Here is a 26,430-nt window from a genome sequence, read left to right as displayed (position 1 = left end):
ATGCTGCTATAATGGCATCCAGTTTTGCAACTAAAGTGAGTAAAACTTAAATTATAATAAATGAGTCATTTGGGATACATACTATATTCTACAGATGGTGACTCAACATATTCATACTTTCCACAAACATCATGTTCCCTTGGCACACTTAATCTCTTCTGGTACTGTCACAGCCAATCGGCCCCTCAAAGTTGGAGATTATGCCTTCATTTTTGTTGCAGACAAAATTCATGTTGGAAAGGGTGATGTAACCTGCCTTAACAATGATTATAAAATATTGACTACTTACAGTGGTACCCGGCAACCCTCTCTAAGAAAGCGTGAGTGATTAGTAAGCAGGCCGCCTGCGAGAGCCATCAAAATGATGGTACGGCAAAAAAACCTTGCAATCCTGCGAGATCGAGAAGGACTTATATCAAATACACGTGCAAATTATGTTTATATGGATTAAATCGGACATGTATAAAGAAAAAATTAGTGGTTAAGCAAAATTAGGGGGCTAAATCGATGGTATGCTGGTGTACGGCCCATTGTTTGACAGCCAAGGAACCTAATATTCACTTATGTAATCATATATTTACCTCTCTGCAAATGCACCTCGTCGAGAGGGATCGGCACATCCTAATGCCAATCGGACCTCTGATCTGAACAAATGGATACTATTTGGATGTAATGTTTGAGAGAATTATTTTAAGATTGCCACCACTCAAGCACTAAGTATACTATCTCCCTCCCCTGGCCAGTTATCTACATTTGTCTCTCGAAGAATACATGTAGAATAAAGAAATATATATTTTATCTCTATAAACTATGGGTCTACAAGTTGAAGTGCAAGCTCTGTGAGGTGCGTCCACTTGGATGAGGGGAGCTTGAGTGTGTGGGAAACTTGGTGTCGGAGCTTGAATTTGGCAGGGATTGCTGGTGACCACTTACAGTCTTGTTATTCTATTCTAATCTTACTGGGAAAAATGTGGCACATGCCTTTGTCACATTGTCACGTCTGGAGCTGGTAACACTGGCACTTTCAAATATTACTTTTCAAGTTTTTTGGCATTCCTGTGGCCTGCAGTTCTTGCCTATTACTGAAAATACAGCTGTTTTCAATATCATCAGCTTCTTACATCAGGAAAATGTAAATCCAACTTTTGTTCAACTTGAATGACTTAAACATAAAAAAAAAGTTCAAAATAAGGAAAAATTTACTCACAGGTTTTAAAACAGACTTTTTTTTTCCTTTTGAAACTTATTCTGACTTTGAAGTTAAGGTGTAAATGTTCAATCAAGTAATTTCATTGTTAAAAGGAAAGGATAAGTCATACTCAAGTCACAAAAGCATACAATCAAGGCAGCTAAGGGAAAATAAGACAAGCCGAAGTCATAAAATCAATTATAAGAGGCTTATTGTTACAAATTTACCAACCTATAGGAGGGACGTCATTATGCTTATTCATTTCCAAATCCCTGGATACACTCTTTCCTGCTTACGCTTCTTCCATCATTCATTCCTGTTAGAACTTTGCCAGAATGTCACGGCATCATGTGATCACATCTGTCACATATTGTATTACATAATAATTTTCCTCTGCTGCTTCAGTTCAATGGAGGCTGAACTATTGGCATACTGACCATGGCGAAAGCATCAGACTTACCGTCCGAGCTCTACGATCTTATCTTATCTTTTCTACCCCCAAATCATGCGGAACAAGTACAATGGAGAAGAAGAGCAGCAGCTGTCAGACAAGAAGAGAAGCCGAAGGGTTGGAGTCTGACGGATCACAGGTGTAGAGAGTGTGGGAGAATGACCTTAGCAATGCAAGATGAAGAGGACCAACGGCCATGGATATTACAGAGGTGGCATTTCCATGGCTATCGCTATTGGGAACCGGCCCGGTTCTTTACGATGTGTCCATGTGGAGTTATGATGGCAAATTACATTGGGAAAGTTTGGTTTATGTAAGTTACCTGTTGTGAAGCTGTTTGTACTTGTGGATACTTTTATGGCTTGTTTGGTTTTGTTGACATTTTTATGATCAAATTTACTTTTATTTACTGACTTCTTACTCCACTCTTCTTTTCTCATGTCAAACCTTTCGTTCTCATGTCAAATGTATAATTAGCTTACTTTCTCATATGTTGCTTCTTTTTTATGTCATTATATAAATAGTTACCTAGGGTAGTTGGTCTGTGTGCCACAGTCTAGGTATATAAGTAGGTAAAAACTTGTAGAAAACTCTGTCGAGTTCTCTTAGGTTCACACCTAATAAAACTTTTGCTACTCTACCTCTAAGTTCTTAAGTTAAGGTGTGACCCATGACATCATAGTCACGGTCGCCCTAACAATTCCTGTATCACTTTGTCTTTGACCTTTCCTTGTTTAATTTTTATGTTCCCATGATTGATCTTTCATGTTACCTGTTTTATCTTTACTCTCTCATGATCAATCTTCTTATTTTTATGATTGATCATCTTCCTCTTTAGTTTGTACTTTCCTTCTCATTGATTACTCATCTATCTCAGTCACTCTTACTCAGCCCGTTCTATAGCTACATGTAGTTACCTCTGGTAGATAGTCTTAGTATAAGTAAGTGTAGATACTCTCTGTATTTCCCTATGCTTTATCAACTTGCTTTTCTCTTTACTCGCCCTCAAGTCTTTGTCTTCATTGCAACCTGATTTTTTCCTTAAGGTCATAACACTTACATCAGCAAAACTAAAAATACTTATTTATACTTTTTTTGTCTTAGCAAAAAGTTGACTTAAAATTGACTTATCAACATAACAAAAAAGTCTGATAAGTACAGTAAGGGTTAAAAAGGAATTATGCATAACCTATGTACACAAAAAGACAACTTGCAAAAATTAAGGCTATATCAAGCTGATATCAAGTCAAACAGTGAGCAACAGAATTTTCATAGTCTGGATGTACGGGTGTAATAACGTCGCCTTTGATAACAGCATTGAAATCAGCAAGGGATGACATGCTTTGGCAATCTACCAGAGACTGGCTTTTATCAAAACTTTGTAATTAACCTTTTCCAGTCTTAACATATAAGTTCACCATAAAACATGTTTGGAAGGACATTATGTTGTATGTCCTATTTTGGTGCTCATAAAATTCCGAAAAAATCATGACAAATCTTAGAATATTAAAAAAACATACCCATTATGGAGATATCATGATTCCATCATGGGGTGGGGGGGTCTTTGTCAACTGTAGATAGACCCGTCATAGAGTTTGCTCTACCAACCGGAGAATTATGGAGAAATCATGACAAATCTTATAATATTAAAAGAACATAAGTTTATATGTATGTCTTTGTCAGAAAACATACCAGTTATAGAGATATAGAAAAACATGACATTCTTGTCATGTTTTATACTGGTTCCTGTGCCGATTTTCATGTTTTAAGAGTGCAAATATATGTATTCAAGGTCCAGGAATTCGAATCTGGTTTTAGATTTATTATCCGATCAATATTTGAGGAGCTATAGCGCAATTTTGTGTTTATCATATGTTAAATGTGCCATATCTCAATAGGTTTTTATTCAACAAAAGATCTAATTGAATATTCGAACTCCCCGACCTCGAAAATATAGGAATACACTTTTAGATCATTAAAATTCATGCAGAAATGACCCGGAAATATCTCCTACCTATGATTTGAGGAACTTTGACTCGAAAATACATGATGGTCATGTGACATGTTGAACTTCTGTTTCGAGCATGACCGTTGATCCTTCCTCATCACCACCATCATTCCTCCCCTCCCCTCCCTCCCCTCCCCTCCCCATTGCTCTCTGGGCTTGTATTCAAGTAAGTAATCTACCCTTCCCTTGCCTAGCTCTCTCCCAGCTAATTCTAAGCTAGTTTAGGACACTTTTTTGCCTATTTTGGACGCTTTTTTAGGGGATTTTTGGAGGGTTATTTGAGGGGATACTTGAGCAGATAATTGGGGGGATAATTGGGGGGATAATTGGGAAATGTATGGAGGGGATTTGGGGGGATTTTAGAGATTTTCTGGTCCCTGGTGAGTGCTCTCTATTGTTACGACCTTAAAGCGAATGCTCAGGTTGCAGCGAAGGCAAAGACTTGAGGGCGAGTAAGGGGAAAAGCAAGTTGGTAAAGCGTAGGGAAATACAGAGAGTATCTACGCTTACTTATACTAAGACTATCTACCCGAGGTAACTAACTATAGAACGGGCTGAGTAACCATGACCGAGGTAGATGAGTAATCAGTGAGAATGAAAGTATAAACTAGGAAGGAGGATGATCAATCATGAGAATAGAAGATTGATCATGAGAACAAAAAGATGTAACAGGTAACATGAAGGATCAATCAAGGGAACAATAAGAATGATCATGAGAAGGAAAAGATAAACAAGGTAACGTCAAAGAGAAAGTGACATGGGAAAGAATGATGGGAGAAGCGTAGGTGGGGAAGAGTATATCCAGGGATGTGGAACTGAGTAAGCATGATGACGTCCCTCCTATAGGTTGGTAAATTCATAACATTACCCCCTGTTCAGATTTCGTGTCCACACGAAATAAGATAGACTTGATGAGGATAAGAACGGTCAATCATTTCATCGTCAACGATTCGAGTACAGTGAACTCCACAAGTTCGTTCGACAACTCCGTAGCCCATTTTTCCAAGATAAAGTTTGGAAAGAGTTTTGACGTGTGGAAACTCCCATTTGTGTGCAATTGATAAGATGTCGACCCAGTCGAGGTTGGAAAAGAAAGAGTAATCGCCATATCGCGTATTATAGAATACACGGAGAAATTTTCGAAAATCATGAGAATCTACATCTTGGATGATGTAGGGGTCGTTTGGTGTATAGTGTTTGGATAAAGGATGGTGAGGTTCGTTATGGCCGGTGAGTTTTTGTTGCCAATAGATAGATTCACGAGTGAAGAAGTAGGCATGGACGTGGAATTTGGTTCCGTCGTCGGTCATGAATACAATGTCGGCTCCACGGATAAAGAGGTCTTTTGAAACCGGTGTAAAAGATTCGGTAATGGCTTGCATATTGTGGTCGATGAAGGGATGAAAGAGTTGGAGCATTTTTAGGTTGATTTTATAACTGTCCATTCGGAAGTTTTGCTCTATATTCGGAGAGTGCTTCTTCTGCATTTTCTAGGGATGAGCGTGGTATCTAAGAGTCGTCTTCGTTTCCATATCCTTTCCAGTGAACTAAAAATTGTATTCCTCGGCCTTTTCGTCTGTGTCCTCGGATTTCTTCAACTTCATATTCTTCTTCTTCATTGATAATGTCAGGTGGAGGTGGAGTGGGTTTCTTCTGACTGTCAAACTCCGGGTTTCGGACTTTCGTTAGGAGCGATGTGTGGAAGACGTCGTGTATTGTCTAAGTATCAGGTAACTTCAGTTTGTAAGATCGATCGCCAATTTGTTTCAAGATCTCGAAAGGTCCATATCGTTTGTGGTCTAGTTTCCGAGTCGGACGATTGGAATGAATATTCGTCGTTTCTAACCAAACTTTATCTCCTTCTGCAAAGGGTTCCTTGTGGTGCTTGTTGTTTCCTCTTTCTCTTATTATTTCGTTGTTTGCTTCCATTGCAGCTTTAGCTTCTTCTCGCACGTTCTCTAATTCTTCGATCAAGGAGGTGGCGGTGGGGTTCGTCGTTTCTACCGTGATATTCCCTTTCCATGGGTGAAGTCCGTAATTCAGGAAGAATGGGGTTTGTCCGGTGGCAGCGTGGGTTTTGTCATTGTAATGGAATTCCGCCATGGGAAGCCATCTCGTCCAATCGTCTTGTCGATAATTGATGAATGCTCGAAGGTAGGTTTCAATTTCCTGATTCATCCGCTCTGTTTGACCGTCTGTCTGTGGGTGATAGGCCGTAGAAAGGTTCCGTTCAATGCCTAGAGCTTTGCATAGGGATTCCATGAATTTCGATGCAAACTGTGGTCCTCTGTCGCTAATAATCCGTTTTGGAATTCCATGATGTCGCCAGACTTCTTCCTTATAGATTTCCGCAAGATCCATGGACGTGAGTGACGTGGTAGTGGGAACGAGGTGGATCATTTTGGAGAATCTGTCAACGATAACAATAATAGCATCCTTCTCCTTTGACTTCGGTAGTGGTCCGATCATGTCTATAGATATTTCTTCCCAAGGTTTGTCGGGGATGGATAATGGATTAAGCGGGATGTGATCGGGTCGTCGAATGGTTTTGTTCTTCTGGCACATGTCGCATCCTCTGACATATCTTCTGATATCCGTTTTGATCGTGGGCCACCAAAAGGTTCGTTTAACTGATTCTAGCATTCGGTATATTCCAGGATGTCCGGCGTCGGGGGAATTATGATGATCGTGAAGAATGAAATCTCTGATCTCCTGATTATTCGGAACATAGATCCTTCCTTGTCGGTAAATGATTCCGTTGTTCTCCCATACTTTCTCTGGTTGCTTCTTCATCTCTTCTATTACTCTGGTTTCTCGTCTTTCACATTTCCTAATCTTCTCAAGTAGGGTTTCATCGGCTATGATTTCAAATCTTCGATTGTGGAGTAAGGTGACGTCATAGATGGGAATGGATTCTTCAATTCTTCGGATGAACATTTTCTCCTTGAACATTTCTACTCCTCGGTTGTCGTTAGATGTGTCAGGTTTGATTAGTCTCGACAGGATGTCTGCTTTGGTGTTTGTCTTCCCAGGAATGTGTCGTAGAAGGAAATCGTATTCCTGTAGCATGAGGTACCATCTTGCTTGTCGAGCGTTGAGCTTTTGAGGTTCTCGGAAATATTTGAGGTTCTCGTGATCTGTCCATATCTCAAATTGCTCCTTTGCGTCCAATAGATAGTGTCGCCATAGTTTCAAAGCTTTTATGATAGCTAGTAGTTCCTTGTCGTAGATCTCGTAGTTTCGCTCGGCTTCAGATAATGTTTTCGACATGAAGGCGACCGGGTGCCATTTGTCTTCCTGTTCCTGTGATAGTACTGCTCCTGTTCCATAGTTTGATGCGTCTACTTCAACTCTGAATTGTCCTTTGTCCTTGGGTAACGCTAAGACCGGTTCGCTGGCAATAGCTTGCTTGATTTGTTCGAAAGCTTGTTGTTGTTCATCGTTCCAATACCATTTCTCTCCTTTCTTAGACTTCAGCTCGTTTAGTGGTTGCGCGATGGTGCTGAAATTTTTGATAAATCGTCGATAGAAGTTGGCGAAACCTAAAAAGCTTTCGACTTGTTTGACCGTGGTAGGGACCGCCCAATCTCGTATTGCCTTGACCTTCTCTTCTTCCATTGTTGCCTTTCCATTCCCAATAACCGTTCCTAATACCGTTGTTGACGAGACATTGAACTCGCATTTCGTCCGTTTGAATGATAAATTGTGCTTCTCCGCGATTTTGAGAAAACGTAAAGTTCGTGCTTCCAATTCTTCATCGTCCTTTGCTGGAATGATGAAATTGTCCATGTAGTTGGCTAAAGATCCGTCTTGTATCATTTCTCGAAAGATTGTCGCCATCATACATGAGAAGGTGGCGGGGGAATTACTCATTCCAAAGAACATGACCGTTGGTTCAAATAATCCGCGATTCGTCAAGAACGCTGCTTTCCATTCATCTCCTTCTCGTATCCGAACGTTGTTGTACCCCCAGATAATGTCCAATTTGTTGAAAACCTTGGCGTCTTTGAGTTGATCTAATACTTCACTGATGAGGGGTAGTGGCGTCTTGTCTTTGATCGTGATTTCGTTCAGTTTCCTATAATCCTGACATAACCTTAGTGAACCGTCTTTCTTGGGAACGAAAAAACATGGTGCTGCATAGGGTGATTTTGATGGTCGGATTCGATTGGTAGCCAGGTTTTCGTCCAAAAATTTGTCCAGTTCTTCTCTCTCTAGTGGTGTCATGCTATAAACCTTTGATGATATTTCCGTTGGTGCGTTTTCTGTGAAGTTAACTTCGTGGTCCCATTCCGTTCGTTCAGGTAGCTTGTCGAAGTTCTTTTTGTTGAAAAGATGGGCGAAGGGTTTCATGTATGCTGGTAAGTCTTCAGGGTTCGTTGGATCCGGTTCTTTTTCCTCAGTGTCTTCATTTGATTGTAATCGTCGTATACATGGTTCGAAAGAGATGTCGGTATGGGGAAAAGAACATGATGTGGGGCACCGGTTGAATTTGATAATTCCTTGTTTCCAATTGATCTCAGGGTTGTGGTTCGTTAACCAATCATGACCCAGAAAGAGGTCGGATGACTGTAATGGAGTGACGACCGCGTCCAGTTGCTTGTTATGACCATTGATGTTTATGTCTATCTTCCCGAATTTGGTGATATCCTTCTTTCCTGCTATCGTTCCATCTGAATTCCTGCATGTGATCGGCCGTTCCAATTTCTTCGTCGGGATCTTCTTCCTCTTTACTAATCCTTTGTCGATACATGTGTGTGTGCATCCCGAGTCGACCATGGCTGAGACTTTGAGTTTCTTTCCGTTTGTTGTAGTGAGGAGAGGTTTTACTTCCAGTTCTTGCACTCCTAGACGTTTTTGAGGGACAACGTATCGATTGTTCATTTGTCTAGGTACATTGGTTCGCGAGGTCGTGCCTACTCGGAACCATCGGAAAAACCCTGTTCGTTCTTGGAGTCGTTTTCATCGTCAGAATCCTCGTTCATCGCTCTAATTCTTCCACTCCTGTTGCTTCGGCAATTCTTCGCAATGTGTCCAAATTTCCCACAACTGAAACATTTGAAGCTCTTCTTCTCTCCAAAATTCTTCTTCTTCTCTTCGCAGTTCTTCCCGATGTGTCCGAACTTTCCGCATTTGTGACATTTGGGTTTCCCATCCTTGTCCCATTCGAATTTCTTCCATCCTATCTCCATCGGTTGTCCACTTCCTCCGTAAGTGATTCCAGTTTCGGTCCTCTGATCAATCCTTTTCATCGTCTCTAGTCCTGACCCAACTTGTAAGATTGCGTTATTCCAGTCTTTGTTAGGGCGACTGTGACTGAGATGTCACAGGTCACACCTGAACTTAAGAACTATAGAGGAAAGTGACAAAAGTTTATTAGGCGTGAACCTAAGAGAACTCGACGGAGTCTTCTACAAGTTTCTACCTACTTTATATACCTAGACTACGGCGCACAGACCAACTACCCTAGGTAACTTATTTATATACTGACATGTGAAAAGAAGTACGTATGAGAAAATAGACTAATTATACATTTGACATGAGAAAAGAAGAGTGGAGTAAGAAGTAAGTAAACAAAGGTAAATTGATCATAAAAACGTCAACAGCACCAAACAAACCATAAAAGTGTCCACAAGCACAAACAACTCCTAAACCGGTAATCTACTCACACAAACCAATATGTCCCGAAGTAGTTACCTAACATCGCATCACATGGACATAGCACAAAGAATCCGGCTATTGCCCATTGTCACGGCCCCCAGTATCCCCATCTCTGTATCACCCACGCCTTCTGCTCCTCATAGTCCCACATTGCTAAGCATACCCTCCCACACCGTCTGCACCGATGATCCGATAGGTTCCAACCTACCGGTCTTGCTTCTCTTCCTATAGCCGCCACCGCCCTTCTCCATTGTACTTGCTCCGCATGGTTCGGAGGCAAGAAAGATAAGATTAAATCGATAAGTTCAATTGGTAAGTCTGTAGCTTGCGCCATTTTAGCAGTATGCCGATAGTTTAGCCTCCGTCGAACTGTAGCAGCAGAGGGAAATTATTATGTAATAAAATATGTGACAGATGTGACAGCGTGACGCCGTGACATTCTGGCAAGGTTCTAACAGTACCCCCTCCTTAAAGTCGGCTTCTCCGGAGACGACCCTTCAAGACCTCCACGTTCGCCAATTTCGTTCCAACTTCTTAAGATATTCGGCATCAAACTGTTTGTCATCCCATCCGAATAAGGTCTTGGCTGTAAATCGATTAGGTAGTTCCCTTTCTTGGAACCCGGTGTCACGTAGAACGTGCTGTATCCTATTGAGTTCCCCATAGAGTTGGTGGAATTCAGTAATCAATTCTTTGGCGTTAGCCAAGTTCTCCTCGGGTTCCCACGAGTCTGCTTCTGCCGTATACCCTTTCCATCGAACTAGGTACCGCTTCTTTCCGCGGAGCCATTTGGCGTTAAGGATTTTCTCTACTTCCCACTCCTGTTCTCCTTCTATTTCTACAGCCGGTGCCGGTCTACTCCCTTGTCCATCCACTTGTTCCCGATATAGTACTATTCGGCTGACGTTAACCACCGGATGAATCCGAATAGATCGGGGGAGATCTATTTCCACTGCGTTGGGGGAAATGATCTTTTTGATGGTATATGGTCCGATGAACTTCTCCGTAAGTTTCCGGGTAGGTCGTCCCTGGATTTGAAGGTCCCGGGTAGCCAATAGAACTTTATCCCCCACTTTGTATTTCACCGCTTCTCCTCTGCTTCTATCCGCATACCTCCGCATATCGTCTTGTGCCTTTTTCAGGGCTGCTTGAGTTTCTTCGTGTTGAAGTTTCATGCGGTCCGCAAAGTCTGCTGCTGCCGGGTGATTGCCTTGTCGTCGGAGATCGAAACCAGTTCTTGGGTGTCTTCCCACGTTGACCATAAATGGAGTTTCCTTTGTTGACGATTGTTCTTTATTGTTATAGGAAAACTCCGCTGTTGCTAACCAATCGGGCCAATCAGTTTGTCTATGATCGACAAATGATCGGAGATATTGTTCTAGTTCTTGATTGGTTCGCTCGGTTTGGCCATCCGTTTGTGGGTGAAACGCTGTAGATAACCTAGTATCAATTCCCAACATTTTATTCAACTCCTTGGTAAAGTCTGCAGCAAATTGTGGTCCCCTGTCTGAGATCACCGTTTCTGGTAACCCGTGCAACTTCCATACATGATCCCTGAACAGTTTGGCTAGTCCTAGCGCTGATGTTGTTTCCGTAGTTGGGATAAAATGAGCCATCTTACTGAATCGATCGCATACCACCAAAATTGAGTCCATTCCCTGTGATTCTGGTAATTTTACTATGAAGTCGACGGATACGTCGGCCCATGGTTTGGTGGGAATAGGGTTCGGCATTAATTTTCCTGCCGGCGGTGTTGGTCGATTCTTGTTTCGTTGGCATTGATCGCATCCTTCTACGTACTTCTGGGCTTGCTTAGTGACGCCTGGCCACCAGTAATTGCGCGTCACCATTTCTACTGTCTTCCATTGTCCTCCGTGTCCAGCAATGGGGGTATCGTGATGTAGTCGAATGATTTTAGTCCTCAACGTCTCGTCTTTCGGCACATAGACTTTTCCTTCTTTCAGTACCAATCCTTCTTCCAGCTTCCACTCGTCTCCTCTTAGCGACTTTACTTTTGCTCGCTTCATCTCTTCCACCGCTTTCACTACGTCATCCTCTTTTGCTTCTGATTTTCTGATTTCTTCCAATATTTCCTCTTCCTCCGCATTGATTAACATATGACCCTCTTCCATTGCTCGGATTGCGAAATACTCTGGTTTTAACAGGGTTTGATCCTTGTTATCATCCTTTGTTCCTTGTTCAAAGTCAGGTCTTCTGCTCAATGCGTCTGCCTTCCCCATTGTCTTTCCTGGGCGGAATTTTAATTCGAAATTAAATCTAGATAGATATAAGGCCCATCTGGCTTGTCGTCGATTTAGTTGTTGAGCTTTCGCGAAGTATTCTAGATTGCGATGATCTGTCCAAATTTCGAACTTATGTTTCGCCCCTTCCAGGAAGTGTCTCCATTCTTCTAAACACCGCATAATCCCCAGCATCTCCCTATCGTGAATGTCGTAGTTTCGTTCCGTCTCTGTCATTGATTTGGAAATGTATGCTACCGGCCTCCACTTTCCGTCTTCACATTTCATTGCCAACTCTCCACCCGTGGCGTAAGCTGACGCATCAGATTCCACTTTTAGCTCTTTATCCAATTCTGGGGCTACTAGGATTGGATGTGATGTGAATCTTGCTTTTAGCGTACCAAAGGCCTCTTCTTCTTCATCTCCCCAACTCCATTTCTTGTCCTTTTTAGTTAATGCGTGTAATGGTTTTGCAATACTGGCGAATTTTTCAATGAACCGTCGATAGTAATTTGCCAGTCCCAAGAATCTTTGTACATCTTTAACGCATTTTGGAGTCGGCCATTCTACTACGTCTTTCACTTTCCTTTCCTCCATCTTGATTCCGTTCCTCCCTATTATACATCCCAAAAACCCCATTTCACTTCGTTTCCATTCGCATTTTTCTGGTTTTGTGAATAGATCATTGTCCATCAACCTCTGCAACACTTCTTCCACCACCTTATCATGCTCTTCTTCATCGTCTGTTCCTATCAAGATATCATCAATGAATACAGCTACTTTTCCCGTATTTACTAAGTCCCTAAAAAGTTCGTTCATCATAGTCTGAAAAGTAGCAGGCGAATTTGTAAGTCCAAAAAACATAACAGTGGGTTCAAAGGCACCCATGAAAGTAGTAAAGGCTGCCTTCCACTCGTCTCCTTCTTTTATCCTAATGTTATTATAACCCCAACGTAAATCTATCTTAGAAAATAATCGTTTACTACCCATAGTGTCTATAAGTTCAGAAATTAAAGGTAAAGGATAATTGTTCTTAATTGTCCAATCGTTCAAAAATCGATAGTCCTGTACCATCCGCTTCTTTCCATCCTTCTTCGGCACAAAAAATACCGGTGAGGTTTGGGGAGATTTCGAAGGCCTAATATATCCCTTTCGGAGTTGGTCCTTGATGAATGCTTGGACTTCTTCTCTTTCGTTTGGCGACAAGGGGTATATTTTTCCTTTCTTGGGTTTGAAATCCTCCTTTAATTCGATAGCATGATCCCATGGTTTCCTAGTAGGCATTCTCTCTGATTCCTTTTGTTTGAATACTTTAAGGAACTTGTGGAATCGTCTTGGTACTACTTGCTCTACTGAGTCTATGCTTCGAATTTCTTCTTCTTCCGGCATTTCTTCTGTCATTCCTCTTACCCACATCTCTAGTTGTCCTTCTTCTTCTCTACTCCTATTTTTCCTTTGGGCGCTTATTCGTTTAGGACGTACCTGTCCAGCCCCTGCTTGTCCCGCGGTGGCTGTCTTGCTGTCATCTTCTTCTAGACGTTCTGCCTTTTCCCCATTTAATCGGTCAGCCATGTCACCGGGTGATTGCGCCCACCCCTCAGCTTTCTCTTTGGATTGTTGCGCCAATCCCTCAGCTCCACTATTAGCACGTCTATTACGTGCCAATTCCCTGGCAAATGCCGCTTCGACTCCTAATGCGATCCCTTCGATGATGTTTTTGGGAGTGTTGAATCTCCCTATTGCTTTGTTTACTCGCTCGTATCTTTCTTCCTCATCTCGGATTTCTTCCTGCTCTTCTTCGTATGCTTCTATCTTGGCCATGGTTGGTCCTTCCTCTTCGTCATCACTTCCTTCGTATGGCATCCCAAACTCGTCTAAGGCGATTTCCTCTTTTGCTGGGCATTTGTGTTTGCTCAGCAAATGTTCCGACGTTTGAATTCCACATTCCTCGCATCTATACTGCAATACTGTTCCCCAACTTGATTTCTTTGGGAAGGAAACTAATTTCCAACCTGCATATTGCTTGTGTGACATGTCAGGCTTTTCCCTCTTTTCTTCCTCTCGTGCTTCCTTCATCAACTGCCGTGTTGATTTCCTTGGTTCCTCTATCCTTCGTATTTCTTCTTGCTTTTCTTTTGTTTTTCCTTTGTCTTTGTACCCACACCCGTCTGGGCACCTGGTCATCTTTACCTCTCCTTTCTCCCAATCGATTTCCGGATTATGCATCTGCAACCAAGGCATTCCTAATATGACCTTATTTTTTCCTAGGCCACATATTTCGAAGTGTACTCTTTCTTTATGCCCTTTGTAGTACACGTTCGCAGCAACTCGGTGTGTCACTGCTCCAGATGCGTTGATTGTCCCATCAACATTCTTGACCGGGATTGGTCTTTCTAAAGGTTCCAGCTTGAACCCTTCTTCCTCTGCAAACACCTTATCCATGAACATCCCCGTTGCTCCACTATCCAACAGCGCCTGTACTCCTACTCCATCATGTGTGTCCAATTTTTCTACCCCCACATTCAGCTTAATTTCCCTTAAAGGTCGTATTGTCCTTACAAGGAAACTCTCCTCTTGTACAGTGTCCAAAACATTGATTTTGTTACATAGTACATCGAATTTGTTGTAGGAAGTCAAACGAGGAGACTTTGCTTCCTTTACTCTTTTAAATTCTTCTGTTCCTCCTCAAACATCCTCTTCCAATAGTCCCGCTGCTCGTCCACGTCTAATGTTCGCACATCTCGAGCCGGAGCCTTGCTCCAGCAATTCTTTGCCATATGGCCCAACTTTCCACACTTATAACACTTGATAGGACCTCGACTGGGTCCTGCGGCGGTGTCGACATCCATCGCGTTGGGATCTCGACGTTGAGGCTGTGGCCTCACGAAAGTGTTGTTGGGGGTGTGGGTTCGTAGTTGGGGCTTGGCTTGCCCCCGCCGATAGTAGTCTTCCTCCGCCTTCGCCTGTCTCCACTGCCTATCCAACTTCATGCTCCTCTCGTACCAACTCCTGATGGTAGTTGGTGGGTTCTCAGATTCCATCAACGCCTTCCTGATCCTTCCAGACAAACTTCTTTTGAATTCTTCGATGAGGGCTCGTCCCTCATATCCACTATCCCGAGCGATTCGCTTGAACTCCTGCACATGCTCCTCCGCACTTTTACTTCCTTGCTCAATCAACCTCAACTTTCCTACTGCCGTACTCTCCTCATCCGCATCTCCGAAATTGTTCCGCAAACTATCAAAAAGCTCCTCCGTGTGGGCTGGAGCTTCTTGTTCGCCGTTTTCAATCATCTCCATGATGTTCTCTTTCCAAGACTCCGCCGCTCCTCCTTGTACATACGATAGTATCCACGTCATCTGATCCCCTTGTAGTCTTCCTACCATTTTCAAACTCAGATAAATTTTGCACGCCGTTATGAAGCCACTCAGCTCCTTTCCGTCTCCTGAGAATATCTTTGGTCTTGCCACATCGATTGGTGGCGCTACTACTTGGACGATGGGGGTTTCTCCGTCGTCCCCTGGTGGACCTTGTGGGCCTGGTGGACCCGGTTGTGGGTTGTTCTGCAGCTGGGCGAGTTGCTGCTGCAGTTGGGTGATGAGGGTGTGCTGAGCGTTCAGCTGATTGATTATGTCTTGGGGGTTGGCCATGTCTGGCTCGTGGTATTCGGGGGGAGGTGGTTGATATAGGGGTAGGGGGGATACGGACGGTTCTCGTTGTTCTGGTTCGGATTCCTCGGATTGGGATTCCGAGGCGGATTCTTCTTCCTCGGATTCAGAAGAAGGTACTCGGAATGTTCCGGGCGGTAGTCGATGAGAAATTTTGAGGAAGGTGAGGGAGGTCTTTTCCTGTCACCTGGTGCGTATCCACCAATCCAATGAAGCCAATAGCCTGCTTCACTTGGACGCATATACAAAAAGAAAAAGTTTATTCAAGAAATGCCGCACTGGCGAAGGGAAAGACTACTGCCCTAGATAAAGCTATATACGAAGACGGATCTTCACGCTAATCTAGACACGCACTTAATGTGGCAGTGTCACTCCTCTGCGTGTACCACTTGACAATGCAAGCGCAGCACAAGGTTTATACAAGAAGTTACAAATGGGGTAGTACAGGGATAGAAAATAACACCACACAGTATGGTAGGTCTCGTCTTATCGATGGTCTGTGTCAAACCACCGATGTCCACGACGCACGTTGTGTTTATGCGCAGACACCCCTTAAGCCTAGGGACCGGCTATGTGTGTGGCGGCCGCGATGGCGCGCAGAGAGTAGAGGACGAGTAAAGAGTAAGAGATGGGGAGGGCACTGTGCTGTGCGATCCCCGGAGTAGTCGAGTTCTACTGTTAGGGCGACTGTGACTGAGATGTCACAGGTCACACCTGAACTTAAGAACTATAGAGGAAAGTGACAAAAGTTTATTAGGCGTGAACCTAAGAGAACTCGACGGAGTCTTCTACAAGTTTCTACCTACTTTATATACCTAGACTACGGCGCACAGACCAACTACCCTAGGTAACTTATTTATATACTGACATGTGAAAAGAAGTACGTATGAGAAAGTAGACTAATTATACATTTGACATGAGAAAAGAAGAGTGGAGTAAGAAGTAAGTAAACAAAAGTAAATTGATCATAAAAACGTCAACAGCACCAAACAAACCATAAAAGTGTCCACAAGCACAAACAACTCCTAAACCGGTAATCTACTCACACAAACCAATACGTCCTGAAGTAGTTACCTAACATCGCATCACATGGACATAGCACAAAGAATCCGGCTATTGCCCAGTGTCGCGGCCCCCAGTATCCCCATCTCTGTATTACCCACGCCTTCTGCTCCTCATAGTCCCACATTGCTAAGCATACCCTCCCACACTGTCTGCACCGATGATCCGATAGGTTCCAACCTACCGGTCTTGCCTCTCTTCCTATAGCCGCCGCCGCCCTTCTCCATTGTACTTGCTCCGCATGGTTCGGAGGCAAGAAAGATAAGATTAAATCGATAAGTTCAATTGGTAAGTCTGTAGCTTGCGCCATTTTAGCAGTATGCCGATAGTTTAGCCTCCGTCGAACTGTAGCAGCAGAGGGAAATTATTATGTAATAAAATATGTGACAGATGTGACAGCGTGACGCCGTGACATTCTGGCAAGGTTCTAACAGTCTTCTCTCGTCTCCGGAATGTCTTTCCTTGGGTATCCCAAAATCGTCTTGATAATATCGTGACGGGTGTGGCGTCTAAGGAGGAATATGGCGTGTTGGTCGTCGATTTTGGATTTGTACATGAGAGCTGTGAATTCGACTAGGAAGTCCATGGTGTTCCTGTTTCCTTGTTTGAGGGATTCGATCCTTTCCTCTGCTATATCCTTCTCGTTTCCTTTTCCGAATGAAGTCTTGATTTCTTCTTCAAAAGTATCCCATGTGTATGTGATGCTGCTGGCGAGTTTCTCTGTCCAAACTTCGGCAAAATAGCTGGGGATAGGTCCTTTCAATCGTACGATGGTAGCGATGATTTTCTGGTCGGTGTCCGTGACCTTGTTGTACTTGAGGAAAAGTGTCATGTTCATCCACCATTCTGCAAACTGCTCTCTATTCCCCCCAAAATCCTTCGGGCTCGGGATAAGCGACTTGAGTGCATCTGCTTGTGCACTAACGGTTACGGCGGCGTCGTTGCTCATGTTGTCGTTGTCTCGGGTGTTCTGATCGTCTGTGTCGATGGTGTTCTCGTTCTCTGACTCTGTGTCGATGGGGTTCCTAGTGTCTCTGTAACTCCTAAAGTCAACTGGTTGTCGTTTCTTCTGGTTCTTCCTGTTCTGGTTTCTCCTAGTAGATCTGGCTACTCGTTCGTAGTGTTCTTCGTCTAGACTGTCGTAGTCGTTTCTCTCTGTGCTCATACACTACTTCTCTGGTGCCCGTGTGGCTAAAACTCGTCTGATGCCCGTATGGCTAAAAAATTTCGGTTCTACGGCAAGCGTAAGCTGCACAGTACCCTTCCAAGGTACTTACTAATTGCAAGGTGAGCTAAGGACGCTTTACCAAATGTTACGACCTTAAAGCAAATGCTCAGGTTGCAGCAAAGGCAAAGACTTGAGGGCGAGTAAGGGGAAAAGCAAGTTGGTAAAGCGTAGGGAAATACAGAGAGTATCTACGCTTACTTATACTAAGACTATCTACCCGAGGTAACTAACTATAGAACGGGCTGAGTAACCATGACCGAGGTAGATGAGTAATCAGTGAGAATGAAAGTATAAACTAGGAAGGAGGATGATCAATCATGAGAATAGAAGATTGATCATGAGAACAAAAAGATGTAACAGGTAACATGAAGGATCAATCAAGGGAACAATAAGAATGATCATGAGAAGGAAAAGATAAACAAGGTAACGTCAAAGAGAAAGTGACATGGGAAAGAATGATGGGAGAAGCGTAGGTGGGGAAGAGTATATCCAGGGATGTGGAACTGAGTAAGCATGATGACGTCCCTCCTATAGGTTGGTAAATTCATAACATCTATCAGTGTTGTCAAACCATGTGGACGTCCACGTGGCCTGCCACGAAATCCACGGTCATGGATATTGCCATGACTTGCGGACATGGTTATGGGTTTGATGGCTCGGTAAAGCCTGGGCCACTGTTCCTGCTCAATTTACCATCAATCGACGCTGATGTCGGTCAATTTACACTTATACAAGTACAAAATATATGAACTAGTGCATATTTATGTCAATGCGAGTGTGATATCAGCCTCGTTACCATCATCAACTTCAGCATTGCCATCCAAGTCCATCAACTCGTGGAACTCCATCTAATCTACTAAATTTTGCATAGCCAAACCTTTCCAGGTATCCATCCAATATGAATTGTCCAAATCAAAGCCTTTTGGCAGACATAAACTGATAGAACCACCAAAAACATCACCATCAGAGTTGTCTTGATCTTCAATAGCTTCTACTGCATGAAGGAGAACTTCAGCAAGTTCTGAAAAGTGTTCTACACTGGATCCAGCTTCGGATTCAGGTTCCCGCTGTGCATGCTCAACCTGATCATCCATTTTCATAGTTTGTTGTTCGGCTTGGACCTTTGAATGGGATGTAAGGTTTTACTGAAGTCGCTCTTTGACCAACCCATATTGAATATGCTCTTCAAGGAGGTACATCCAAAGTGTAGCAAGATTTGTCATAGCTGTTGCACGAAGTCGAGAGCGTAAACAAGATAATGTAATGCCGAACATGTTGAATAGCCGTTCGCAAGAAGCTGAGTTGGCAACAACAAATGAGAGACAATGGGCGATAGTTATTACATCAGGAAAAAAGTTTTTTTCTTAATTGTTCTTAATCAGTCATTAAGAAACAATTAAGAACAGGGACCTTTCTGAATCTTCTTAATGATACTTAGGCCTGTATATCTTAAAGTTTCTGGGAATGACTTAAAAGTTACTTAAACTGTACTTTGTTGATTTCTTTCTCATAGATATAAAAATGTTGACATAAAGATAAATAAGTAAAAAGTCATATTAAAGTCGCACAAGTACATATTTAAGACATTCAAGGTCAACTAAGACAATAATAAGAAGCTTAAGAGTGAAAGTGATTATATTAGCATAGTAAATATAATACATTGGATACAATCTATACAAAAGGATGAGATAGGATGGTGAGGGAGTGATGATGAGGGAGTGATGATGAGAAAAGGAATAGTCTACAAGTAACAAATGAGTATGAAAACATACAGAGATAGAGAGCACTCACCAGGGACCAGAGAATCTCTAAAATCCCCCCAAAACTCCTCCATACATTACCCAATTATCCCCCCAATTATCTGCTCAAGTATCCCCTCAAATAACCCTCCAAAAATCCCCCAAAAAAGCGTCCAAAATAGGCAAAAAAAGCGTCCTAAACCAGCTTAGAATTAGCTGGGAGAGAGCTAGGGAAGGGAAGGGAAGGTACTCACTTGAATATAAGCCTAGGAGAGTAATGAGGAGGGAAGGGGAGGGAGGGGAGGGGAGGAATGATGGTGGTGATGAGGAAGGATCAACGGTCATGCTCGAAACAGAAGTTCAACATGTCACATGACCATCATGTATTTTCGAGTCAAAGTTCCTCAAATCATAGGTAGGAGATATTTCCGGGTCATTTCTGCATGAATTTTAATGATCTAAAAGTGTATTCCTATATTTTCGAGGTCGGGGGAGTTCGAATATTTAATCAGATCTATTGTTGAATAAAAACCTATTGAGATATGGCACATTTAACATATGATAAACACAAAATTGCGCTATAGCTCCTCAAATATTGATCGGATAATAAATCTAAAACCAGATTCGAATTCCTGGACCTTGAATACATATATTTGCACTCTTAAAACATGAAAATCGGCACAGGAACCAGTATAAAACATGACAAGAATGTCATGTTTTTCTATATCTCCATAACTGGTATGTTTTCTGACAAAGACATACATATAAACCTATGTTCTTTTAATATTATAAGATTTGTCGTGATTTCTCCATAATTTTCCGGTTAGTAGAGCAGGCTCTATGACGGGTCTATCTGCAGTTGACAATGACCCCCCCATGATGGAATCTTGATATCTCCATAACGGGTATGTTTTCGACAAAAACATACATATAAACTTATGTTTTTTTAATATTCTAAGATTTGTCGTGATTTTTCCGTAATTTTACAAGCAGTAGAACAGAGCATACAGCATAATGTCTCTCTAAACATGTTTTATAGTGAACATAAAATTGTTTACACTTGAAAAAGTTGATGATCTTGTTTTCACTTTAAGCTTCTGTTGAAAAAATCTAGCTCTTTCAAACATTCCTTGATCCTTGGTTTCTTCTTTTCCTCCTTAAGCTAAGTATATAATGTTTTGTTGAGAAGGTCAAGTCTTTTTAGTGTTCTTTGGTTCTTGGTTTTCTTATTTTTATCTTTGAGCTGAATATCTAAGAACCATTTAAGTAACCAGGATATTCTTGGACTTCTTAGCTTGTCATCAAGAGACTCAAAGTAGCTGTAAGTAGAATCAAGAAAAATACAATTTTCCTGATGTAGGTGTGTTAGTATCTGACTGAGGGCTAAGCCCCGGGGTTGCTCACCAATGTACCATTCTTTTTCAATCAAACTTTTATTTTTCTTTTATCTACGATAGCGCTTGACCTTGTCACGCAGGATATGTTTTCTCTTATAATGGTAACGCGTCATGGCAACCATATTCTCAGCATGTTGTACGTAGTTGTTCATGTACTTATACCACTGGAATAGAAGGCCTAACAAGCCGTTGATTACAAAAAAAAAAAAAAAAAAAAAAAACCTCCACACAAAGGACGTGACATAGCGAGGAACAAATGTAAGGCCATCAAAGACCATCGGAACAGGCTTGTGGATGGCACAGAGGCCACAGAGTCGAGGAGGGGAGGGCCACACCATAAAATCGTCAAGTATGAGGAGTTTTGCCTTGAGACAGGTTGAATTGTTGGCTGATACGCTACACAGACAGCCCATTCCTTCTTGACCTTTAACCACCACCTTCCTATTTGGGACATTGGTGTGGACAGGTGTTTTAGTTGGAATACATAGTCTTCTCACTGGGATAACACTTGGTAACTCGCAACCCTGCAAGCCATTGACACGCGCCGTATGAATGAAGTGAGAGTGTGCGGACACCGTCTCCTACGGGGTCCATACAATCGATAGCAACAAAGGCATCCACCAAGTCACGCATGAGTGGATTCAAGAAAGTTGTACAAGACACAAGATCTGTTTTCCGGGAGAACCTCAAGAGTCTTAGGATGGGCAGAAAGGAGGAGAAGATGATGAATTGGGCAGAAGAGCTAGAATCGTCCCAAAAAACTCAAGACGGCGTTGAAGACACCGACACATCCCACGGAAAAAACTTTATTCCATCCGCATACATCTCCGATGACGATGACGACAAGTCCTCCGTTGCTGAAAGTTCGAACTTGGAGGAATCGACTCATGACGACAAAGTTTCCCCCTCCCCTCTCCCCCTCACTAGTGCCACGTCAGCAGCACGTGGTAACAGCACCCCCCCCCTAACCTTGTGTCCGAGCTCCCCAACTTGGACAAGACGCCCAGGACCCCACATGTAGTGGTTATGTCTGAAGCCGAGCTCTACAAACTCAAGGCTCAAGAGGAATTAGCTGTGCGGGAGGTTGACCCTTTCCAAACAGGTGCTCCAATGACGGAGAGCCAATTTAATGCCCAAATTGACGCTGGCAAAGAGAAAGCTGGGGATATTGTGGACGAGGAAATTAGGTCTAGTACTCTGGATTTCGATATGGAAATGTGGACAATAATGTTAGAACCTTGCCAGAATGTCACGGCGTCACGCTGTCACATCTGTCACATATTTTATTACATAATAATTTCCCTCTGCTGCTACAGTTCGACGGAGGCTAAACTATCGGCATACTGCTAAAATGGCGCAAGCTACGGACTTACCTATTGAACTCATTGACTTAATCTTATCTTTCTTGCCTCCGAACCATGCGGAGCAAGTACAATGGCGAAGGGCGGCGGCGGCTATAGGAAGAGAGGCAAGGCCGGTAGGTTGGAACCTATCGGATCATCAGTGCAGACGGTGTGGGAGAGTATGCTTAGCAATGTGGGACCATGAGGAACGGAAGGAATGGGTAATACAGAGATGGGGATACTGGGGACCGCGGCAATGGGCATTAGCCGGATTCTTCATACTATGTCCATGTGATGCGATGTTGGGGAATTACTTCGGTACGTATTGGTTCGTGTGAGTGGATTACTCGTTTAGGAGTTGTTTGTGCTTGTGGACACTTTTATGGTTTGTTTGGTATTGTTGACGTTTTTATGATCAATCTATTTTCGTTTACTTGCTTCTTACTCCACTCTTCCTTTCTCATGTCAAATGTATAATTAGTTTATTTTCTCATACATACTTCTTTTCACATGTCAGTATATAAATAAGTTACCTAGGGTAGTTGGTCTGTGCGCCGTAGTCTAGGTATATAAAGTAGGTAGAAACTTGTAGAAGACTCCGTCGAGTTCTCTTAGGTTCACGCCTAATATTACTTTTGTCACTTTACTCTTAGTTCTTGAGTTTAGGTGTGACCTGTGACAGCTCAGTCACAGTCGCCCTAACAGTAGAACTCGACTACTCCGGGGATCGCACAGCACAGTGCCCTCCCCATCTTTTACTCTTTACTCGCCCTCTACTCTCTGCGCGCCATCGCGGCCGCCACACACACAGCCGGTCCCTAGGCTTAAGGGGTGTCTACGCATAAACATAACGTGCGTCGTGGACGTCAGTGGTTTAACACAGACCATTGATAAGACGAGACCTACCATACTGTGTGGTGTTATTTTTATCCCTGTACTACTTCTTTTGTAACTTCCCGTATAAACCTCGTGCTGCGCTTGCATTGTCAAGTGGTACACGCAGAGGAGTGACATTGCCACATTAAGTGCGTGTCTAGATTAGCGTGAAGATCCGTCTTCGTATATAGCTTTATCTAGGGCAGTAGTCGTTCCTTTCGCCAGTGCGGCACTTCTTAAAATAAACTTTTTTCTTTGTATACACATTCAAGTGAAGCAGGCTATTGGCTTCATTGAATTGGTGGATACGCATCAGGTGACAGGAAAAGACCTCCCTCACCTCCTTCAAAATTTCTCATCGATTACCGCCCGGAACGTTCCGAGTACCTTCCTCTGAATCAGAGGAAGAAGAAGAATCTGCTTCGGAATCCCAATCCGAGGAATCCGAACCAGCACCACGAGAACCTTCCGTATCCCCCCTACCCCTATATCAACCACCTCCCCCCGAATACCACGAGCCAGAAATGGCCAACCCCCAACAAATACTCGATCAGCTGAACGCTCAGCACACCCTCATCGCCCAACTGCAGCAGCAACTCGCACAGCTGCAGAACAACCAGCAACCAGGCCCGCCGGGTCCACAAGGTCCACCAGGAGATGACGCGGAAACTCCCATCGTCCGAGTAGCGCCACAAATCGATGTGGCAAGGCCAAAAATATTCTCAGGAGATGGGAAGGAGTTGAACGGTTTCATAACGGCATGCAAAATTTATTTGAATCTAAAAATGACGGACAGACCACAGGCGGATCAGGTTACATGGATACTATCATATGTACAAGGAGGAGCAGCTGAGTCGTGGAAGGAGAACATCATGGAGATGATTGAAAACGGTGAAGATGAAGCTCCGGAAAGCACGGACGAAATTTTTGACAGCCTGCGAAACAATTTCGGAGATGCGGATGAGGAGAGTACGGCAGTAGGAAAGTTGAGGTTGATCGAGCAAGGAAGCAAGAGCGCGGAGGAGCACGTACAAGAATTCAAGAGGATAGCACGAGATAGCGGATACGAGGGACGAGCCCTCATCGAAGAATTTAAAAGAAGCTTGTCAGGAAGAATCAGGAAGACGTTGATGGAGTCAGAGAACCCACCAACCACCATCAGGAGTTGGTACGAGAGGAGCATGAAGTTGGATAGGCAGTGGAGGCAAGCAAAGGCGGAGGAAGACTATTATCGACGGGGACAAACTAAGCCCCCAGTACGCACCCATACTTCCAATAACACTTTCGTGAGGCCTCAGCCTCAACGTCGAGATCCCAACGCGATGGATGTCGACACCGCCGCAGGACCCAGTCGAGGTCCTATCAAGTGTTACAAGTGTGGAAAGTTGGGGCATATGGCCAAGAACTGCTGGAGCAAGGCTCCGGCTCGAGATGTGCGAACTTTAGATGTGGACGAGCAGCGGGATTATTGGCAGAGGATATTTGAGGAAGAACAGAAGAATTTAAAAGAGTAAAGGAAGCAAAGTCTCCTCGTTTGACTTCCTACAACAAATTTGATGTACTATGTAACGAAATCAATGTTTTGGACACTGTACAAGAGGAGAGTTTCCTTGTAAGGACAATACGACCTTTAAGGGAAATTAAGCTGAATGTGGGGGTAGAGAAATTGGACACACATGATGGAGTGGGAGTACAGGCGTTGTTGGATAGTGGAGCAACGGGGATGTTCATGGACAAGGCGTTCGCAGATGAAGAAGGGTTCAAGCTGGAACCTTTAGAGAGACCAATCCCAGTCAAAAATGTCGATGGAACGATCAATGCATCCGGGGCAGTAACACATCGAGTAGCTGCAAACGTATACTACAAAGGGCATAAAGAAAGAGTGCACTTTGAAATATGCGGGCTCGGAAAAAATAAAGTCATATTAGGAATGCCTTGGCTACAGATGCATAACCCTGAAATCGATTGGGAGAAAGGAGAGGTAAAGATGACCAGGTGCCCAGACGGGTGTGGGTACAAAGACAAAGGAAAAACAAAAGAAAAACAAGAAGAAATACGAAAGATAGAGAAACCGGAGAAACCAACAAGGGAGTTGATGAGAGAAGCGCGAGAAGAAGAGAAGAAGGAAAAGCCTGACATGTCACACAAGCAATATGCAGGTTGGAAATTAGTTTCCTTCCCAAAGAAATCAAATTGGGGAACAGTGTTGCAATATAGATGCGAGGAGTGTGGAACCCAAACGTCGGAACACTTGCTGAGCAAACACAAATGCCCAGCAATGGAGGAAATAGCCTTAGACGAGTTTGGAATGCCTTATGAAGGAAGTGACGACGATGAGGAAGGGCCAACCATGGCCAAGATAGAAGCATATGAAGAAGAGCAGGAAGAAATCAGAGATGAGGAAGAAAGATACGAACGGGTGAACAAGGCAGTAGGGAGATTCACCACTCCCAAGAACATCATCGAGGGAATCGCATTAGGAGTCGAAGCAGCATTTGCTAGGGAATTGGCACGTAACCGGCGTGCTAATGGTGGAGCTGAGGGGTTGGTGCAACAACCCAAAGAGAAAGCTGAGGGGTGGGCGCAATCACCCGGTGACATGGCTGTCCGATTAAATAGGGATAAGGCAGAACGTCTAGAAGAAGACAACAGCAAGACAGCCACCGCGGGACAAGCGGGGGCTGGACAGGTACGTCCTAAACGGATAAGCGCCCAAAAGAAAAATAGGAGTAAGGAAGAAGGAGAACAACTAGAAACGTGGGTGAGAGGAATGACAGAAGAGATGCCGGAGGAAGAAGAAATTCGAAGCATAGACTCGGTCGAACAAGCGGTACCAAGACGGTTCCACAAGTTTCTTAAAGTATTCAAGCAAAAGGAATCGGAAAGGATGCCTACTAGGAAACCATGGGATCATGCTATCAAATTGAAGGAAGATTTCAAACCCAAGAAGGGAAAGATATATCCTTTATCACCAAACGAAAGAGAAGAGGTTCAAGCATTCGTCAAGGATCAACTTCGGAAAGGATATATCAGACCTTCGAAATCTCCCCAAACTTCACCAGTATTCTTTGTGCCGAAAAAAGATGGAAAGAAGCGGATGGTACAGGACTATCGATTTTTGAATGAATGGACAATTAAGAACAATTATCCCTTACCTTTAATTTCTGAACTTATAGACACTATGGGTAGCAAACGATTATTCTCGAAGATAGATTTACGTTGGGGTTACAACAACATTAGGATAAAAGAAGGAGACGAGTGGAAGGCAGCCTTTACTACTTTCATGGGTGCCTTTGAACCTACGGTTATGTTTTTCGGACTTACAAATTCGCCTGCTACTTTTCAGACTATGATGAACGAACTTTTTAGGGACTTAGTAAATACTGGAAAAGTAGCTGTATTTATTGACGATATCTTGATAGGAACAGACGATGAAGAAGAGCATGATAAGGTGGTGGAAGAAGTATTGCAGAGGTTGATGGACAACGATCTATTCGCAAAACCAGAAAAATGCGAATGGAAACGAAGTGAGATGGGATTCTTAGGATGTATAATAGGAAGAAACGGG

The 26,430-nt window shown here is 43.2% G+C and overlaps 7 protein-coding genes across 7 annotated transcripts; 2 read left to right on the top strand and 5 right to left on the bottom strand.

Annotated features, from left to right (window-relative positions):
• Positions 1–4,523: 4,523 nt before the first annotated feature.
• Positions 4,524–5,066, bottom strand: AGABI2DRAFT_114665 (hypothetical protein; the record flags this gene model as incomplete). Its single annotated transcript, XM_006454839.1, has 1 exon — positions 4,524–5,066. The coding sequence occupies one exon, from the start codon at positions 5,064–5,066 to the stop codon at positions 4,524–4,526; it is 543 nt and encodes a 180-aa protein (XP_006454902.1).
• A 3,498-nt stretch (positions 5,067–8,564) lies between these two features.
• AGABI2DRAFT_114663 (hypothetical protein) lies at positions 8,565–8,900 on the bottom strand (the record flags this gene model as incomplete). Its single annotated transcript, XM_006454838.1, has 1 exon — positions 8,565–8,900. The coding sequence occupies one exon, from the start codon at positions 8,898–8,900 to the stop codon at positions 8,565–8,567; it is 336 nt and encodes a 111-aa protein (XP_006454901.1).
• Positions 8,901–14,206: 5,306 nt separating this feature from the next.
• Positions 14,207–14,590, bottom strand: AGABI2DRAFT_61004 (hypothetical protein; the record flags this gene model as incomplete). Its single annotated transcript, XM_006454837.1, has 1 exon — positions 14,207–14,590. One exon carries the CDS (start codon positions 14,588–14,590, stop codon positions 14,207–14,209), a length of 384 nt encoding a protein of 127 aa, XP_006454900.1.
• A 2,116-nt stretch (positions 14,591–16,706) lies between these two features.
• Positions 16,707–17,444, bottom strand: AGABI2DRAFT_140730 (hypothetical protein; the record flags this gene model as incomplete). The annotated part of the gene is made up of 1 exon (XM_006454836.1): positions 16,707–17,444. The coding sequence occupies one exon, from the start codon at positions 17,442–17,444 to the stop codon at positions 16,707–16,709; it is 738 nt and encodes a 245-aa protein (XP_006454899.1).
• Positions 17,445–18,355: 911 nt separating this feature from the next.
• AGABI2DRAFT_114660 (hypothetical protein) lies at positions 18,356–18,730 on the bottom strand (the record flags this gene model as incomplete). The annotated part of the gene is made up of 2 exons (XM_006454835.1): positions 18,356–18,628; positions 18,671–18,730. The coding sequence occupies 2 exons, from the start codon at positions 18,728–18,730 to the stop codon at positions 18,356–18,358; spliced, it is 333 nt and encodes a 110-aa protein (XP_006454898.1).
• Positions 18,731–21,274: 2,544 nt separating this feature from the next.
• On the top strand, positions 21,275–22,831 carry AGABI2DRAFT_140729 (hypothetical protein; the record flags this gene model as incomplete). The annotated part of the gene is made up of 4 exons (XM_006454834.1): positions 21,275–21,576; positions 21,651–21,835; positions 21,960–22,304; positions 22,653–22,831. The coding sequence occupies 4 exons, from the start codon at positions 21,275–21,277 to the stop codon at positions 22,829–22,831; spliced, it is 1,011 nt and encodes a 336-aa protein (XP_006454897.1).
• Positions 22,832–23,992: 1,161 nt separating this feature from the next.
• On the top strand, positions 23,993–24,376 carry AGABI2DRAFT_62041 (hypothetical protein; the record flags this gene model as incomplete). Its single annotated transcript, XM_006454833.1, has 1 exon — positions 23,993–24,376. The coding sequence occupies one exon, from the start codon at positions 23,993–23,995 to the stop codon at positions 24,374–24,376; it is 384 nt and encodes a 127-aa protein (XP_006454896.1).
• Between the last annotated feature and the right edge of the window lie 2,054 nt (positions 24,377–26,430).

Source organism: Agaricus bisporus (genome assembly GCF_000300575.1).
Source record: "Agaricus bisporus var. bisporus H97 unplaced genomic scaffold AGABI2scaffold_1, whole genome shotgun sequence".
NCBI classification, from domain to species: Eukaryota; Fungi; Basidiomycota; class Agaricomycetes; order Agaricales; family Agaricaceae; genus Agaricus; species Agaricus bisporus.
Note: the sequence above shows the minus strand (reverse complement) of the source record. Positions and strands in the feature narration are given on the sequence as shown.